This window comes from Carassius auratus, chromosome 47 (assembly GCF_003368295.1).
Source record: "Carassius auratus strain Wakin chromosome 47, ASM336829v1, whole genome shotgun sequence".
Taxonomy (NCBI): Eukaryota; Metazoa; Chordata; class Actinopteri; order Cypriniformes; family Cyprinidae; genus Carassius; species Carassius auratus.
This window is the reverse complement of record NC_039289.1, coordinates 11,561,340-11,581,796: the sequence shown is the minus strand read 5'-3', so window position 1 is coordinate 11,581,796 and position 20,457 is coordinate 11,561,340. Positions and strand designations below refer to the sequence as shown.

At 38.9% G+C, this 20,457-nt stretch overlaps 1 protein-coding gene across 4 annotated transcripts in view; it reads left to right on the top strand.

Annotated features, from left to right (window-relative positions):
- Positions 1-20,457, top strand: part of LOC113065112 (poly(rC)-binding protein 4-like) — a 72,959-nt gene that overhangs the window by 49,766 nt on the left and 2,736 nt on the right. For 3 of the 4 annotated variants that reach the window (XM_026236307.1, XM_026236308.1, XM_026236310.1), the window contains 10 exons: positions 552-584; positions 2,336-2,452; positions 6,408-6,539; positions 7,507-7,635; positions 8,875-8,949; positions 11,091-11,162; positions 14,623-14,664; positions 14,881-14,959; positions 16,742-16,794; positions 19,112-19,281. In XM_026236307.1, coding sequence (XP_026092092.1) covers positions 552-584; positions 2,336-2,452; positions 6,408-6,539; positions 7,507-7,635; positions 8,875-8,949; positions 11,091-11,162; positions 14,623-14,664; positions 14,881-14,959; positions 16,742-16,794; positions 19,112-19,281 — 902 coding nt within the window. The remainder of the gene's footprint in view (positions 1-551; positions 585-2,335; positions 2,453-6,407; positions 6,540-7,506; positions 7,636-8,874; positions 8,950-11,090; positions 11,163-14,622; positions 14,665-14,880; positions 14,960-16,741; positions 16,795-19,111; positions 19,282-20,457) is intronic. The other variant, XM_026236309.1, reaches the window with a different exon arrangement.

Genomic DNA, 20,457 nt, shown 5'->3' with positions numbered 1-20,457 from the left:
AATCATAATTTGATGTTTTAAATGGCTTTGCTAGTTTTATGAGATTGTGGTCTTGAAAATGTAAATTTCCTTGATAAATTAAAACCACCCAAGCCTTGCTTTGGCTCTATTATGACATATCCAATCATCCTTTTAGCCCATCTGAAGACAATGAAACACCAGTCAAGCGTGCAAAAGCAGGTCTGGGGATCTGCAGTCATGACTATGCCCCCCACGTTACCTTCTGTGTCTGACATAGCGAGACACTATCTGAAGCTATCTAAGTGATTCATGGACTATTGATTCACTAGTCAGTCCAATTGCAAGACCTTCGATTGGAAAACCTGTTCCCCTGAGGCCTATCCATGCAGATGCTGTATTGCTCTGTAGCGAAGCAGAATTGATATTAATTTGAGCTATCTGTTCAGCTAGTAAACTCACTTTATCCTCCACTATAAGCCATTGTGAAAAACAGTCACTCTGGGAAAACAATACATACAAAACATATCAAACAAACAAACTTCAGACAAAGGCAATAAGTGCTTTATAATCTTTTTTTTCTCCCCCTACAGAAAGGAGAGACTGTGAAAAGGATACGAGAGGAGGTAAGCTACAAGCTACTCGTAAATGTTATCTTTCTCAGCTTCCCAGCATGTATCATGCATGCAGAACAGACTGTATTCCTTTGAAGCTAGCGCAATGCTACACCACATAGAGTTTTATAATGTGGTTTAATGCTGGGAAAAAGACAGAAAAATTCCCTTATGTCCCACATACGTACTCAAACCAGTTGATGTCTGCAACATTACAGCTGAAAGACTGCAGATGACATGAATATTTAAATTAAGCCTTTCATCTCTAGGGTGCGTGACGCACACACACACACAGCAAACACTAATTCATTAGTTTGATATGCGTTGGTATATTCAAGGTAGTTGCTAATAACAATAGCTTCCAGATAAAGATTGAAGCAGGTTACCAAGGAGAAAAAACAATGAGCGGGTGAGCATGGCCCTCTGAGAATATATATATATATTTTTTTTAATTATTTTTTCCTCTCTCTGATGCTAATGATCTCATAGTATACATTATTAGTCTCTTGTTCTGTAGTTAACCAGAACCTTTACCTAATGGTTTTTGCTTCCTAACATCATAAAATGTCAAAAAGATTGTGTTATTTCATCCTAATTAATGGTTTAGGGGGGTGACAAATATGAAGGCAAGCCTGCGCATGAGGCATTCTCTATTGCATTAGTTGGGACACCACAGGGGTCAATCCTGGGCCCGATAGATGTCATAAACAGAAGAAATTGCCACTGGATGTTTTTCTCTGCTGTTCTGTGCTATTATTAGCAGAAGGAGCTAAAAGAAAGCTTACTGTGTCACACCAAATCCATGTCTTACTTGTGTTGAATGCAAAAGGAGATAGTTTGAATGGTCACGTTGCTCTTTTCCATACGACAAAAGTATATAGGTAGCATGGACTGTGAAGCACACAAATAAAGCAAAGATGAGTGCACATGTTTGGAATGACATAAGGGTGAGAAAAGATGAGAAAAATAAAATCATACCTTGTCTCTTTGCTTTTTAGCCTCAAACATAAATAAATGAATACTTGTCATACTTGATTAAACAGTAGATTACAATGGGTCAATATTCCATTGTTCAGTGAAAAATATATACACACACAAACACATATTTGTAAGTCATATTTTACCATCACAACACAATTTACAATGTGGAAAATATGGTCCTCTGTTAATTAACTGCATACATTTAGTAATGGCATACATATCTATGCATTTTATGAATAATAGTAACAATATATAAACAGTTTATGTAAGTTATAATCTAGCTTCAGACTAAACTCTAAACTTGCATGCATTTGTGCATGATCGATAGAACGATCAGTTTAAGTGAAGCTGACAGTCAGAGCCCTGCAGGAGAATGAATCACGCAGCTCAGTCCAGATCTCTGCTGGAGAGATCCACACATTTGGACAGAACACACACACACACACAATACACACACATAACATGAGGCCTGTGCAGGCGGAACTAGTTTCTCTGAGGAGGTTAGGTAAATCCATGTTTCATATAAAAAAATAATAAATAAATAAAAACCTGTTGGTGGTTCAAATACTGCTGGCATCCTACCTGATGTAGAAAGAAAATATTTTTTTATTAATTTATGTGCCTTAAAATGCACACACACCTCCAGCATATTTCATTTCTAAGGTTAAAATACAATAAAAGCAAGGCCACAACTTTGCCTGTGCATCTGGATGAAAATGCATGATATTTAGTTTATTTACTCTGTTTTTTTTTTTGTTTTTCTCAACCTCCCATCCATACAGAGCAGTGCACGTATCAATATCTCAGAAGGCTCGTGCCCAGAGAGAATCATCACCATCACGGGTGCCACAGAGTGCGTGTTTAGAGCCTTTACTATGATCACAATCAAACTGGAGGAGGTGAGTTCTTGCATATACAAGCACGTAGAGCAATAAGCATAAAATATAACATAAACATGCATGTTATTGCACCAACATTAGAGAAAGAGTCCATTTTTTATTGTTAAGTCATGTTCCTAGTCTCATCATGTTTTTATTTTATTTTATAATGGAAAATGGATAAAAAAATATGCTGATGCCAATAAATAATTACTTAATGCTATGTTAAATCTACTCATATCTATCACATCATAAACAGTCTGTGGAAATAACTGACATCTGTTGAAAATAAATGATTTCCGGTCAGTTTGCAGTGATAAGGCTGTCAGGATGAACACTTCTTAAAGAAACAGTTCACCAAAAAATAAAAATTTGCTGAAAATGTACTCACTCTCAGGCCAAAAGAAAATGTTAATGAGTATATTTTTTCATCAGATTTGGAGAAATGTATCATTGCATCACTTGCTCACCAGTGAATGGGTGCCGTCAGAATGAGAGTCTAAACAGCTGATAAAAAACATCACAGCAATCCACATCTAATCAACACCACTCCAGTCCATCAGTTAACATCTTGTGAAGTGACAAATCCATCAAGACATTTTTAAGTTCAACTCATCGCTTTCGGCAAAAAAATACAAGTCCTCTCTTCATATGATTGCTTTTTCTTTTGAAAAAGTGGTCTCGACTGAATCGGGAGAGAAATATGCACAGATCAGGCAACATTTACAAGTGAAAACAGTTCAGAACAGTTCTGTACAAATATGTCATTGGATTTTGATGTGAGAGGACTATTTTGGCCATGAATTGATGGTTTAAACAAATCCATCTAGACGTTTTATTACAAACAAGCAGTTTTTGTAATAAAGAACTGAGATTGTATGGATTATTGGGATGTTTTTAACAACTGTTTGAACCCTTATTCTGATGGCACCCATTCACTGCAGAAGAACCATTGCTACATGCTACATTTCCCCAAATCTGTTTTTATGAACAAACAAACTCATCTACATTTTAGCAGATGGCCTGAGAGTGAGAACAAATTCAGCAAATTTACACTTTTTGGGTAAACTATTCTTTAAATTTCAGCAATTTTCATGAAGCAAAATTGACATGTCTTTATTTAAAACAAGTCCAGTCTTACTGTGCCTTTTTTATAATAACAGAGAACAAAGGACAAAAAAAAAATAGCTGATACCAATGAATACTTAATGCTATTTAAAACCTTATCAACAGTCTGCAAGTAACTTCTGCTGAAATTGAATGGTTTCCAGACGATTTGCAGCGATAAAGCTGTCAGGATGAACGCATAAACACCCTTTAACTCTGCATGTTCAGAATTTTAGCAGTTCTGAGACATGGCTTGTAAGAACAGCTGGTTGAAAGAATCATGGGTAGTTTTCATATATCGTTAGTCCCATAGCAGTGAGGTTCTGTTGAAGGATAACATCAGAAATACACATAAACAGTTGCTGAGAAGAGATATACAGCTCTGAAAAAAAAAATAGACTTCCCAGATTACGATGGGACTTTTGATGCTGATGTGTGTCATGTATTTCAATGCATGTCATGCATTAACTCAACCAATAGCATGAGTCTGAAGTCAAGATCTGTATTTCCAAGCAATAGCGCTATTTACTTACGTAAATTGGGTGGAAATTCTATAGAAACATACATACATATGCATCACACACCCATATTTGTATTTAATAGCATCTGTAGAGTTATATAACTGGCAGTCAATGAGGTGTCCCTGTCCGCCTGCAGCATGTCAGCTCTACCCCCGAGAGCTAATAATGAATCTTCTCACTCCTGCTAAACCCATTCTGTATTTGATATCCTTTCATAGCAGGCAGGGTGCCATTCATTAAACATCTGTTAGGAATCTCCCTGTCCTCCGCACAAGCCCGTTTCTATACCCATAACGGAAGAGTCACCATAGAAAGCCCTGAGGTGGCGGCAGGGTTCGTTTGTGCCAAACATATGATGAGCAATACTGTATGAATTTTACAAGGAGCTCTGTTGAGGTTTGGCCCGGCTCTGATGCAGAATGTTCTCACTGCTCTTTCAGTCGGCGGAGAACATGGAGGACATCTAAAAAGCCATGTTTCTGAGTTTTGGATGATATATATGACAGAACAGACAAAGAATTTCGACGCTTAGGGAGAAGACTGTGAACGTCTAGACTAGAAACGAGATGTCATGAGACACTAAGAAACGAGGTCTCATACACGAACAATTGCATGAGATTTTAGGTAATCTTGGTCATTTTATTATTTAGTTTATGCATGATTACATTTATAGCTAGTCATTGAAACCCTGTTTAAAATATAAAGTAGTCAGCTCCTTAGTTGCATCAGATCAAGAGCCCATCAATTCTGAGCCAGGACTCCCTTACTCAACAGCTAATGTGCAAAAAAGACAGAGTCAATCTGCTGAGGGTAATATCTAAACTGATATTTTATTATCCAGGAGGGTTGTTAAATGAGACGAAAGGGATGAGGGGTAAAGGCTTTGTGTGAGTCAGGGGAGTGGACATCCTTTAGTCACCGTTATTAAGACTGAGGCATATTAATATCCCTCCTAATTCCACCGAGAACGAACTACAGAGGGCCACAAAGAGGCACTGGGAAGAGAAAGAAATAGATAATATAATTTCAGTCAGACATTTGGATATTTCTTCCCCCAGCATCTGCATGAAAAGATGCAGGGTTTTCTTTTTTTCCACCTCCCCTTCATTCTCTTGAGGTTTCTGGGTGAGACGTTGAAAGAACACAACAACAGCATCTCCAACCCCCTAGCGCTGATGGAAACACTAAACAGAGAAGAAAAAGACTCACTAGCTCTACTTTCTGAGACGCCACTCAAGGTGTATTCATTCAGCTCACGTAGGTGAGGTCTGGGTTGATGGGCAGAGAGGCAACACATGCTATTTACATTTCAAACCCGGCAAGATTCCTGCTTCCCCAGCCCCCTCCCAAAGAATTGATTGCAGCAGTGGTGGGCCACGATCCGGGCAGATATTTATAACCTGGTTAATTAAAGAGAAAGCCTCTAAATCTGCACTGGGTGAATAATGGACACCGAAGCTGATTTCTTGTAGTGGCAGGAATATGGGAGTGGAACATTAGTTGTCCTTCTCTACTTAAGTGCACACCATAAGACTAATTCTGGATGATGTGTCAATGTTTTTTTTACTAGGGTTTTGTTTTTGCACCTTGGGAATGCATGTCACATTTTGATAGAGACGAGTGCAGGTGACATGTGGATAAATATCGTTTCATTTGGTCATAAAAATCAATGGGTGTCTTCAACAGCGATGCAACCTTGTTCAGTCAGCTGTAACCTTTTGTTAGCGGGGCACATCGATCCGGAAACTCTGAATAGGGAAACTGATTAAAATAGCTTTGGTATAGAACATTTAATCAGATTGCGATCAAAAGCCACAAAGGGTCATTGGTACACAATGACATTCTCAAACCTTGGAAGAAAGAATGTAGGTTAACAATCCTTCTGGATTATGAGGAAAATCACCGGACTAATTCATGGCATGTCTCAAATCTGCTTGAACAATGATGTCCCTTGTTTACACCCAAGTCTCGTCTCTTACATGAATCGGGTAACAAATAACTGGTTTGGAAACTGTGTTTGGAAAGGCCAGAGCTGCATCTTGTCTGGATACCATCTAGAAAATCCAGGTTAAGGTGGTAGAAACAGTCTTGATATCATGAGGATATCATATGGCCAGTTCCCCCAGGAGTAACCTAGGGTTTGGTCACTTGCTCAAGGGCACAATGACTATAGCTCTGGGATATACACATGCAGGTTCAGTCCTGAAACTTTCTAGTTACCAGACCATATCTTTAACTATGGTTCCAAACCACTCTGAATGGAAGTTCCTACTCTTTTGAAAGATGCCATAAAAGCCACAGCACAGCTTTCAGTTAACACGTCATCCATTCTGTCTTTGACCCTCAAGGACTTGGCTGCTCTTGTGGCAAATGGCACAGTCACCAGTAAGCCTCCAGTCACACTGCGGCTGGTTATCCCAGCCAGCCAATGCGGTTCCCTCATAGGCAAGGGCGGCTCCAAAATCAAAGAGATCAGAGAGGTGAGTGCTTTTCCATAACCCTATCTTTTTTTCCTCCTCCCTGGGACATCCATGTTAGTACTGCTTGCTCTGTTGCATATTTCATGGGTTTGGATGCCAGTAAAAACCCATTTATTTTACATTTATGGTCTCCGGGCTGTCGAGATGGTATGAGGTAACGGGGAATGCTCTGTCATGCTAAATTTGGAGTGTTCTGTAATGCATTTGCAGGGGGTGTGGGGTAGGGGAAGGTTGTCGGAGTTGGGGGAATATCAAGCTCGTTAAGCTAATCAAAGCAAGAAAGTACGTTTTGAAATGGGTGTGTTGGGTGGGTTGTTGGAGACTTTCAAGTTAGCAGCACCAAGTAAACACAGTGCATCTCAATGATGTAGCCCTACCCTCTTGCTTCACTGGGTTTGGTTAAGCAACTCCCGGATTTCGTGGTTTTAATTATAAATGTACATATATTTGGTGGTTTTACGCTAGCAATACTTTAGGGGGAAATTGCTAGAAGTTATATAAATTTGACAAACTTCAAAGAGAAAGATCTAATTGCAGTTAGGGTTAGGGTTTGGGATAGCCCTCATTATTGTAATTTTTTTATTATTATTTATTTATTTTGGCCATTTTATTTAGATAGGTCAACAGGAAGCGAAGTAGGTGAGAAAGAGGGGGTTGGGTTTGGGAAAGGTACACGAGCCAGGACTTGAACTTGGGACGCCCAAAGCGCAAGCCCATCGGCGTAGACCTCATTATTATCCGTTTGCTAGGTCAGGGGTGTACACTCCTGCTCTTTGAGGATCAACAGCTTATTGAACTCTAGCTAAATAAAGACACCTCAGCCTAAACATGCTATTTCAAGGTCTCACCTGTCAGACAGGTGTGTGGGAGCTAAACTCTGCATGAAGCCGGCTCTCCAGGAGCAGGATCGGACAGACCTGACCTAGGTAAAACAATACTAATTATCTGTTTTTCCTTCGTGGGGTAGAAAACAGGGGCTCAGGTACAGGTGGCAGGAGATCTGCTCCCTAACTCCACAGAGAGAGGCGTGACGATATCTGGCAGTCAGGACGCTATCATCCAGTGTGTCAAGCTCATCTGCACTGTAATACTGGAGGTAATTTGACTCTGAGCAAATCCATTTGGCTTCATTAACACACGATCTTTATGCATGCATTGGCTTTGAAAAACTGTTATGGATGACTATTGTGTGATATTCCTAATCTGGAAGACTTCAAATGCTTCTGAGCTTCAAAGACTGCAAACTGGTTTTCAGTTTTAGCTTTAGTGGCGTTGATAAATAGATATGATACATTTCTGGAGCCTAAACAGATAATTTTATTGCTTTTTGCATCTGTCAAATAGTTTTTCCAAAGATACTTGATCTAACTTACTGCATGTTAAAAGTCATTACAGTAATGATTAGTGAATGCGGTCTCTCAGCTTTCCCACAGCGTGAAATGCATTTGCTCTCAAATGGTTTTCTTTGCACACAAATGGTTGAGAGAAAAGAATTTACACTTTTTATTCAGTGGGATTGTACTGTGTGCGTACTGCTCGTTCTGTTTAATATTTAAAGGACCAGATGAGGGGCAGATTGTTGACTGCTAGCTACACTGCCTGTTTTAGGAATCCTCTGGCTGTCTGCCTGCTTCAGGGATGCAAATTATGCAAAGTCACCCAATGAATATTTAAAAATATTATATTTGTTTGGTTGAGCAATTGTGGGGGGTGTGCTTCACTGGGTTTTCATCACTTTGGCTTTTTTCTGATCTCTTAATCGAATTACTGCATATGAGCAGGTTAAGTTAGTTATCTGTGTACTTGTGCTTTATTTCATAAAATATGTCCTTCAAGCCGAGATGACAGCTTGTCTAGGGCTAACAGGCCAAGAGTGATTTCACCTTCATTTTGTAAATGTACTTTATTCCTTTTTGATATTAAAATGTAGGTTTGAACAGACTGGCAGAGTTGAGATGATGCTACTCAAAGAAAACATGCTCAGGGCACATTTTCTCCATTGCAAGATTTCCATCTGAGGTTATCACGAGCAAGCATTAATAGCATTCTGAAATTATTTGGCCAAACGACTTTCTGTAAGAGGATAATGGTATGCTTTTAAGTGATCCAATGAACAGCCAATCGATAAATGTGCACCATGTCAGCATTTCCAGTCATTAAGATAATATGAGCAAATGACTTTGCAAATGCCTTAGGTAAGAGAAACCTTGACTTGTTCTAGACCTTTTAGCGCCAATGCCGAATGAGCTGAGAAGAGTAGTCAAAGATTAATACTGAGGGTGAAACTCTAAAGTCCTGAGTTAAAATTCATAATTGTTGTATTTTATGTTTGTAGTCTCCTCCAAAGGGTGCTACAATTCCATACCGCCCCTCTCCAGCTCCAGGCACGGTGCTTCTTGCTGGAAATCAGGTAAAAATGCACATCAAAATGGCAAAATATCTGGTTCTTTCAACAAAGCGTTACACTTTTACAAATTAACATTTTTATTTTTATAAAATACATAAAATCTGTGTGAGTCTGTCTTCTTACCTTACCTCCAGTTCTTATCAGATCTCTTAACAGATAATACTGACTAATATTTTGAGCTGTTGGGTTGGATTTTGCAAGATTTGTCAATTTGACCGTAGTTTTTGTTTGGTCACATCCATAAACTTTTTTAATGTTATTTATTTTGAAACTACTATTTTCAATAAGTCAATATCCCTTAATGCACTGTTATTAAGTGGTAAATGAGTAGTTCATAATGTACTAACCATAGTTTTAAACCTGCATGAATTTTTCCTTCTGTGGAAATGTTGCATATCCTGGCTAATCTTCTTAAAATAGTCAACGTGATTGAGTTGTCAAGCAACAAAATGACAAAACATTCCCAAATTTGGTCCAAAAATCATATATTATATTCCAAGTCAAATAAAGACAGCATTTCAATGTTCCTTCAAGGCCTTGTTCACACTGCTCACCAATCTGATTTGTTTTTTCAGATCCAGTCTTCTGGACTGGCTGTCCAAAGTGACATTTTGCAAGGAATGAAATTGGAATGCATTTGTTCAGACAGTATAGTCAATGTCTGGTACATCGATCATGACAGTCATGACGTAGGTGTCATCACGATGCCAAGAGAGTTGTTTCTTTTACAGACGAAATTAGCAAGTTGTCATTGTGGATGTACATTATGGCTTCTCACCATGGTGCTAAACTTGCAAGGATTACAGTATTTAACTGTATGAATGTATGCATTTTAAAGTATGAATGTAGTTAAGTAAGGTTTGTTTTTGCGCAGATCAGTCTAGAAACAGTGTTTCCAAATGGCTGTGTGAACAAGGTTTAATTGTCTTAAAAATAATCCCATAATTAATGCTGGGATCAAGCAGATCCAATCAACATCTCCAAAAACACAAACCCAATTGTAAATATGCCGTGTGCACAGAAAATACTTAATGTTCGTTGACTTAATATAGTAAAGTTTGATAAAGAGCCACACAGCTGACATAATGCTGCCTCTATTTCCTTTAACAAAACGCGTCTTTCCATCAATGAAGGGTATTTGTAGGGACCATCTACGTTTAAGAAATATTACTTAAGCCTGTTTGTTGTGTGTTCATTAACTGAAGTAATTTTAAGTATTGCAAACATGTATAAATTCATCTAAGATGTATTTTCTCTTTATTAGGTTACACTATTATAAATCTGTCATGCAGCCATTATCATATTGTAAGCAATTCTTAACGTCTCAATAGACCTTATTCAGTTTTAATGGCAGGTTTAATTGGACACAAATGAAAATGAGACTCTGGAATGGAAGTATATTGAGTATGTTCAAAGCCTGAAACACAAATTTGTGTTTAAAAAGTGTTGGTAGGTCCCAGTTTTGTCAGAAGATATATTTTCAGTGCTTTGACTAAATTTGTTCATAAAACCATTCTTACTTAAGTTGTCGGATTTAATGGTCTTTGAGCAAACTGTGCTTCCATCCTTCACAGCCTTGTTTTCATCCCCATCAAATGAAGTACCCTGTTTACCCTGAGTAAGGTCTATTGTTTCACTCTTTAATCTATTGTTTGCCCCATTATTCACTTCACATAATTCCCGAACACGTCTCCAGAAGAGAGTAGAGAGGCCGTTATGTTTATTCATGTTGACACGGCTATTCATTATCAACACGCCTATGCATGAATAATAGCAGCATTAAGATCTATCAAGCTCATGAATATTCCACACTATTAAAAGTGTTGTGAAGTCATTCACCAATGGTGTAATTGGACTGACAGAAACTTCGACGCGCGTACTTATGATACATCATCTGTTTGATATATTTACCTGTCTGCCATGATGAGTAAGATTAATGTGTAACAATGAAATTAATGTTCATTGCTTCATATTTTTTCTTCATTAACACTTTTCTGTCTGTATTCAAATCACGCCCAATTGTAATGACAGCAGTTACAGCAAAATTTACGCTAATATACATACAACATATGCATATTCTTAAGACTAATGACATGCAAATGAAGCCTTGGTTTGTGTCTCTGTCCCCTATTTGCCTTTTTAAGGTTTTCGAAACATCAGAGTTTGCGTCTCACCCGCTTTTCTCAATGACTCAGGGAGGGCTGGATCTGCAGCAAGTGAGTATCATTTATCCATGATGGATAGCATAGGGAGCCATGCTTCCCACTATTTATTTATTTGCCTCTTTCACCCCTGCATGGAGATGGGAATTCTATTCCCCTCTTTCATTCCTCTTGCCGCATGTTCCAGCCAGTGTCCTCCCCACTTGAGCAAGGGAGAAAGCCATGCCACTTTCCATTCAGGCATGGCTTTACCCTCGACCCACTGCAAATGTATTGATTTTTGCACAGAACGGAGTAGTGACTTGATTTTATAAATTTGTGTAAACTTTACAGGTATTAAATATAGGGTGTTCCCCAAGGCTGTGGCTGTGGTCCTATTATATTTACAAACTTAAGTATCTGGTATTAAAGAAATGTTTACCCCAAAACACTTACTTTTCCTCATTTTCATGTAGCTCTTAAACATACAATTATGATGAACTCAAAAAAAAAAAAAAAGATTCTGCACCATATTACCAAATGTATGCATCCATATTTTGTGTGAGGCACTGACCAAAATGTAAGTTGATTTTTTTTTTTTTTTTTTTATCTTACACTCCCAAGTTTGCAAACAACTTCGCTTTGACATGTTTAATTTACAGGGTGGAAAAAAAATATATATTTTTATTTTTATTTTTTGGTGCTTATCACTGACGTTTCTGTGAGAAACATTTATTCTGGATGTTACAGAATTCCATTGCTGCTGTGGGAAGTTCATTTGAGTATATTATGATGGTGTGAATGACTGATAATCTCTCGTCTTAATGTTCAGGTCTTCTGGGTAGACTGTTATCAGTGTATATGCGAGTTTTACTATGAAGATTAACAGGAACAGTTGATTGCATCACCCATCCCCCATTCCCAAGTCAGCATTTAAACAGAGGTGAAAGAAAGTTTATCATGGCCTGGAGGAACTCAATATCAAGGCCAATTCTGTTAATTGTGTATTAAAGGAATATTTCCTCAAAAATTAACATTTACTGACCCTTATGTAATTGCAAATCTGTATGATTTTCGTATTTTCTGTGAAACCCAGAACAGATGTTTAACAGAATGTCTAAGCTGGTTTTATACACATGAGTGCAAATTTGTGCTCAAAATTTGTTTTGTTTATGAGACGTGAGCCAGCGGCATTTGTTGTCACTTTTTGCTGGCATTATGCATATAATACGAAAAACGCAGATGGGATTGAGAGCTACGGTGGAGGGCACATATTTTCAGTAAAACAACTAAGATATGGTCTGTTCCTCATACAAAACTGTTTTAGGATTTTAGAAGTTTTATGGACAAAATGTATGGCCCTTTTTTTTGGAGATTGACATTCCCTTGTCACTGCCTGTTCTCCTTGTATGGAAAACAACTGCATAAATATTACTGAAATCATCCTGTGTTTTGAGAGTGAATTAATGGTGACAGAATTTTCACTTTTGGTGGGTGAACTGTTTCTTTAAGTGTCAGCCGCCTCTGACTAATGCTGATGTGAAGGCTAAAAAGGGGAACCATGTGACCTTCAATACAAACTCTACACTCTGCCTCCAGAGCTATAAGGACGGGGTGCCAGGCCCGAGCACTGACATTCTCTTAAATGAGCGGAGATAAATGCTGTCTGCCAGCAGACAGGGGACTGACAACACACCACGACTCTTGCTAATGATGGCACTATGTGTGTGTGTGTGTGTGTGTGTGTGTGTGTTTGTGCATAAGGATTATGCAGCGTTAAGTGGCTCAGCCAGGCGATTAATACTTTTCTTCATTATTTACAAGCATTTTGAGCTCGGAGGACAGGAAGGAAAGAAATAATAAGGAAATGACTTAAATTATGATAGCCCCGCCTCCGCCTTCACTACCCTAAGTCCTTTCCCGGTAGGCACATATTGCCAAGCTTTTAAAATCATTTCACCCAAATAAAATTCCAGTTCCTTTCCATTTTGCTACTGACCTTTTTGAAAGCTATCAGGCTCCAGAAAGAAATTGCCATTAAAGAGGCCAATATGACTTATGTGCTATAGTCCAAAGATTCTAACATCAAATTTAAGTCATCAATAATCATTTACTTAAAATCGCTATGCGATGAGAAGCGTCATGTCTTTTGTATTCTGATGTTCATCCAAATGAAATGAATTATCAGACAAGAAAAAGAATGTAGTGCACAGAACTCATTCTTTTCATCGGCTCTTTATTGAATGTTGAGATTCTAAAGTGGAGGCAGATGTTTAAGTTAATTAAATATTTGGTCCTGCATACATCACCAGAGAAGTTATTTTAATTTAAACATTACAAAGTCGAAATAAAATCAAATTAAAAAAAAAAAAAAAACGTACAGATACTGGGAGCATGCATTTAGAAAATAGATATAGAGAATTTTCATTGTATGACATTTTATGCTAACTTTAGTCTTCTCCTTATTCAAATGACCCATCCAGATGCATTGTCAGGTTTGAATTTAAATTGCGCACTTCGCTCACACAAAGCTGTTGTATTACTTTAGAAATCTTAGAATATAGAGCACGTCTTTAGTTTGTGATTTTTTCCTTTTTTTAGCTTGACCATCTAGTTTGTAAACCCCTTTTTTTGTGTTCCATGGAAGCAAGCCGTATAAACAATAAAGATAGCAAAACAAAATGGGAGACTATCAGAGACATTGAAGGGCAAGGATTGCCGGTCACGTAGCAAACTCTGAGCTCACCTCCAGAGAGAAGCTAAATCTGTCCTGACAAAGAAGGGTCATGTTTTCCCCCCAAACAATGTTTGCTTTGAGAGCTGTGACCAATCTTTTTTTATTAACTTGGCTACCAGAGACACAAACTAGGGTTGCTCCTCAACATAGACTGCCATTTCTGCATCACTGATCTTTTTTATTTTATTTTCCATTTTATCCTCCCTCAGTTTCTCTCTCTCTCTCTCTCCATCTCTCTTCCACGTGTTTAAACTTTTAAACAGGCTTATGCAAGAGAACCTCTGGGAACAGCATGCAGCGTTCTCTGTAGCTTTTGCGTCTGGCTATTTGGCTTCTCATTCTCTTTGATGCAGAAGACTTGATTCAAAGATCTTCTAGTTTCACATCTGTCCCCTTTAGAAAGTTTTGGAATTATAAAGATGGCTGGGTGGTCTAGAGGGATCAGAGACCCCCTAGTTCTGGCCTAACCAGTTGACAAGTGCCAAAACACCTCCTAAAATCAGCCAACAGACCAGAAAACAACTCTTGGATGTTTATATCTTAAGTTGATAGGTTTTTGGAATATATCTATAGATCAACTCATATTCTTAATTTAGTAACTCTTCCCACTTCAATGAACAACTGTGAACTTAACTGATGGTTTTCACGTTATATGGTTAGCCAATAACATATTGAAGTAAATGTCAATGTTTAAATGTTTGGTGATCACTATTATCACTTGTTCCCACTTCTTCACTTGTTTTTGGATGCAGAGATTCTGTAGAAGATGGATAACACTCCTCACTTTTTCTTTTCCAGGCGTATACTGTACAAAACCAATACGGCATTCCACACTCAGAGGTAAGAAGCTTTAGAGAGAACTTCTGAAAACCACCTTCATACTGCGTAACTTCCTTTAGTTCTGCATTCTTTTTGTGAAGTGAATGAACTTGTTTTACACTTGTGAATAAATTATATGGTTCAATTCTCAGCTGTGTATTATGATAGGAATAACAAAACCCTTTCATCCAAATTAATGACATTTTCCTCCATTTTTTATTTTCTCTTTCATCTCAGTTGGCCAAGTTGCACCAGTTGTCCATGCAGCAGGGTCTTGCCCCAATGGCTCAGCCCACAGCCACCCAAGTTCTCTCTGGTATGTTTTTTCTTTGAAAAGGACGATAATGGTTGGGATCAAATCATGGGTTAGACAGTGGCATAGACTGTAATCAACTTGTTGCCACCTTGGTCACACAAACAGGATTCCCCTTTTAATGGTTCATAGGAATTAGTAAAATGGTGTTGATGTGATCGGACTATGTTGTCAAAGGCCAGGAACAGTGTTAATTCTCAGTTAAGTTTTAGTCTTTTTCTAATAGGACTAAACTTCTTATAGAGAGAACATTTACTAATAAGCACAAGTCTGCTTTAGCAGTGCTAAATCGTTGCGTACAGTGAGAGTGGATGTGACACAACTCCACCTGAGACCTCAAGCTTAAGTATATGGATTCAAACAGACCTCCCAAAGACCCAGAGGCCACCCTCGCTCAAGGTAATAACCTGAGCTCCATGGAGCATACGCCACATGCAGATTACAGCTGCAAAAATGGGGCCAAGCTTTACAAGGCTCCACAGTCAGCTCCTGGGGCTTCTCGGAGCCGTGACAAATGTCCAGCTAAAGAAAAAGGAGGGACTCTCTCCTTTTCTTGCTCCCTCACTTTTATTTCCTTGCACAGAACCAGACATCCAATTATACAGCCACCCCAAGTTATCCAGTGATGTCTTTCAAGTTTCTGAAGATTGCGAACATTTGTCAAAGGTTTTGTTGTGTAAGCCCTCTAAAGCCAACAGACTGTTGAATATTATGGTAAATAAGCACTTTTGGTGCAAATGTGAGAATCAAAAGCCCCTTTGAGGAATTTAGTGGTCGAAACAAATGTAATAGTTACCCCCTGCCGCTAAAACTACAAGAGCACATCCTATCATGATATGGCTGGGGAATTCGATTATGTCTGAGGTAAAAAGCTCATCAGTCAAGGCAATGTTTCAGCCTATTAAATAGGCCCCTGTTGGGCTGGGAATCACTGCAGGGTCTGGTCCTCCTGCTGAGACAGGAAGTGGATGAAAAGAGAAACAGACTAGCTCGGTTTCAGATATGCGCGGATAGGTGATAGCATCCTGCTAACAGATAGGAGAACACTACATAGCATTAGTGGCATAACGTTGATCCACAAAATATCATTTTGGGTCACAAATAGCCCTATGTTCAAGCTAAAAGGCTCTTTTATAGTAGGCCAATTTAAAAGGGTTATACATTTAGTACTGTGTGAGGTAACAGTCTAAGGGGTTGATCAGTTTGACTAGCGATTATAGGGATATAAGGATTGAGTGTATCCTGGTAAACCACCCTGGCTAAGCTAATGGGAACTTGTGATTGACCACTTTAGGCTGGTATAACCTGTTTTTTTCCAGGGTTGCAAGGTTAAAAAAAACCTTTATAATGTATGCACCACACATAATTTCGAAAGCAATTTCAGGTAGTCCCTGCCCAAACTCATGCCAGAAGTTGAGCTAATGTTGCTACCATATGTTGATACGATTAAACAGATTGCAATTTGGTTTAATGAAACTGGTTTGGTACAGCCCTTGACTTTTTGAATGGCTGTAACTTCATCGCATCAGTGTAGAAATAACCTGAAGTGTTTTTCCTTTGGGTTGTAATTTACAATGAACATGCAAAACAGTAAAGGGGGAAAGACAATACACACTGCATGATGGGTGAAAACATCCTAAGATTACTCTTGTCCACAAGTTCCGAGGAGTTTCTGTCAAATCTGGAAGAACAAAAAAGCTGAACAAAAAGAAAGGGAAAGAAAAAAGCAAGCAAGCAAATTATCCTATGGTTTGTTTAACTTGGTACCCATTCCTTTTCCAATAGGCATCGAGTCCAGTTCCCATACAGCATCACAAGAACTTCTCATTCCAAATGACGTAAGTGCAAAAATGTATTTTCTCAAGTATTACATTACTCATGCTACTTCATTCCATAAAGCAGCACTTTTGCTTCAGTAATAATGTTTATGGATACATTATTAAATGTTTGAGGATGGTCAGATATTTATTTTAGACTAAGTTCTTTCTCTAGAAAGCCTGGTTCTTCATTTTTTAGAGAGCACCTCTCATGGCACACTTTGGCCATATAGAAATCCTAAAACTTTTTCTTTCAAACACACCAACATGTGTTAATATATTTATTTTTTTTCTGTCCACCCCCTGCTCTGCTAGAAGAGCTTCACAAGACCCAGTTCAATCCTGTAATGGCGTCTGAAATGCTTAGCACTCCACTGCTGTCAAAACAGAGATGGTAAATAAAGCCAGAGCCTTTTGTCAGAGCTCTAGGTTGTGGTACAGACCCCGCACCCCAGGGGCCAATGGGACATTCCCTTCATGCCTGCTGACTGGGGCTCCCTCTCGCCTCCACGTCTCCCTGAGATCATAGGATTAATCGACTGGCGAAGGGCCGAGGCATGGACTCTGACCATACCCTATACATAATTCAGCTCCAATTGTTTTGTTATTTTAAGCCTTTATGCCCAACTAGTAAGGCGGCAGTTTTTAGTAAAACCAGTGCTGTTCACATATGACAAGTTTGTGTATTATCTGACTTTCCCCAGTCTCACAACAGTTAATCTTCAAAAAAAGAAAAAAAAACTTAAAATCATTGTAGTGTACATGACTATGTGTCTTATGTAAAGTACTCCTTACTTATTTTGTCTCGTTCGTTGTCATTAAATGTAGTTATTGCCCTGCAATTTGAAAAATATTTTAGTTATACAAGCCATCTGTTCTACTTTGAAGCTTATATAGTGTATATGCATTTTTGATTTCTTGCACAGCTGTAATAACTGAGTGGATGGATAATCTAGAGTGATTCTTGAAGGATTCTGTACAAGCAAAGTCATCGACTACCTTGATGCACATGAACTCAGCTCTTATCACGTTGACACCAGCTTCAAATAAATCTTATCTTCCTGAATGCATTCATTAGGTGCTAGACCTCATTTCTAAACCTCAGCATACACGATAAACTTCAAAGGAGCTTCACCCATTTCTCCAATCAAGGGCTGATTTAACATGCTTGTATATTCATATTCCTGCATAAAGCCATAAACAGAGCAATGGAAAGCATGTATTATTGAAATTCCCTCACAGCAATGCAATTCCAAGGCACGACGACATCAAACAGACATCAAACGCCTGGCAGCCTAAGTTGTTTATCATTCGCAATCAGGTTTCTCTCTAGAGGAGCAGTTTCTTCATGGTGAACCATCCCCTTAAATCAGCAGGAACACGTCACAATTAGATTGGGATAAGATCGGTGCTCTAGAGCACAGCAGCAGTGCCAGCGGATACAGTTGGTCCATAACTCTACCTGTTCAGAGATTGCCCTGTGAGAGGTGGAAGGAACCATCTGTGGAAGCAGTTTTAGCTGGCAGATGTGTCCATGCTCTTCCAAAACGAAGTACCTTCGCCTTAAATATACCTATCTATAGCTTGACTAGGGTTTAAATACCTTTGACCCCTAGCTTGCAACTTTTATTTTAATTGATACAAAGAAATCAATAAAACTGACCAAACTGAAGTCTTTGTTTGGAACTGGTAAACTTGACGGCTGGAGGAGGTTGTGTGGGTGTCGATACTTGGTTTCGCTGATATATTGCTTGAGGATGGAGAATTCATCGAGTTCTAAAAATGAAGGATATCAGTGGGCAAATATGTGGTGCGGTGCAGAGGACATGCTGGAGTCCTTTACGTCAGGGTGGCAGAGAGACCTGGTGTTCGACTACGAGCACTTAGCCACAATCAGCTGAGACATTAATAGCCCCTGGGCACCAGGGAGAGCGGTGCGACAAATCAGGAGCTTTGACGTTCATATGACTTGTGAGGAAAGGAATGCTTTGTGGAGCAATTCTTGCCCACATAATCCAAATCACACTCAAAGTGAGGGTTGGGGGCTGAGATGTGGAGTGGACAAAGGGCTAGCTGTCAGTCATTTGAATGACAAACCGTTAACTCATCCCAGTTGGGGTCACTCACCTTTGTCATTGTCTAAACTTGACACCAAGCCCTAAGGTCACTCAACCCCCTTGGTCCACTTCCTTCAAGCTGTGGACACCGTGATATGTTGAGCCGGACTTTGGCCCTCCAGAAGCAGGATTGGACACCCCTGTTTTAGACAGAAATAGTGCCAGTGAAAAAACTGTGTATACATATTTATTCAACGTATTTGTCTTTTCTTTCTTCACAGCTGATTGGTTCAATAATCGGCAGACAGGGTACAAAAATCAACGAGATCCGCCAGGTGTCAGGAGCTCAAATCAAGATCGGCAGTCAGATGGACAGCACTAGTGACCGGCACGTCACCATCACAGGCTCTCCAATCAGCATCAACTTGGCCCAGTATCTAATCACATCCTGGTAAGCACTGGAAGCCATCCCATCATGACAGATCCAGGGTGTTTGAACTTAACCACATTGTTTCAGTGTTATAGTTTACACCATAATGCTATAGACGACCCTGAAGTAGGAGACCTTGTGAAAACCTGTGGGAATATTCAATCAAGGGCCTATCCAGTCCACAGTTTGCTGGCCAAAAGAAGCACTCTTGAGTAAACTCATTGCACAACTACAAAGCAAGGAGATGTGGTAGAAAGAAGCCAGGCTGAGGGATTGGCTAAGTTTCAAGCCAGAAGCTTGATAGAGCTTAAAGGCAGAGTATTTTGGCTGCTTCATAGAAAGACAAATTTTCTCCCACGAGATCGATGCGGTTGCAATTTGATCAAATGTTGTGTCAGGCAAGAAAACTGTAAATTCCTGACAGCTCGGTTCCTCAGCAAGGACTTCTCCATCAATGATGGGGCAAAATTTCATTTGCTAATTGTAACAAAATGAATAGTTTTGTTCTTTACCCAGGCTTATAAAAATACTTCAATTAACACAAGGAATTAGCTAAACACTCATAATAAAATCTGAACAATTCGAACCAATATTGTTAGTAAAGTTCAAGTCAATGACTAAAAGATGACTAGAATAGGACCCAAGCATATGCATTAATGAATAATAATGAGGAAACAGAATTGGACACCACTCCAAATGAGTGGCTTCTTTGTTTATTCCCGCATTTCAGTATTGGCTAGCAAAGAAATTAGGATTTCCAACAGATGCAGTGTCGTGCAAAATAATAAAATTTTTCTAGCATTTATGACTCGGCAAGTCGACAAGAGAGCAATAATTGGGTCTTGAATGAAATATTAATGCTTGTCTCAGGTGTGTGTTCAACAAGCAGACCGGTGCAGAATGTAAAACTTATTCTGAGAAGCCCCTCATTATTTTATTTGAAAAATGTAACTCAGGCATCCTGCATGGAAAAAAGATTAATATGTTGGTTTCAAGATATTTTGGGAAAGCTTTTGATGTTTTGTTTCTGTCTTAATATTATTGATTTAGTGGTTTCTCATCAGTTGAATTATTATCATTTTGGTCTTTGACAAGTGACGGCAACCGAAGGCACTCTAGCAAGCATCAGAATACTTCCTTAATGAGTCAGCTCCATCAGGCCATTAAAAATCAAACATGATTATTCATGTCCTGGAT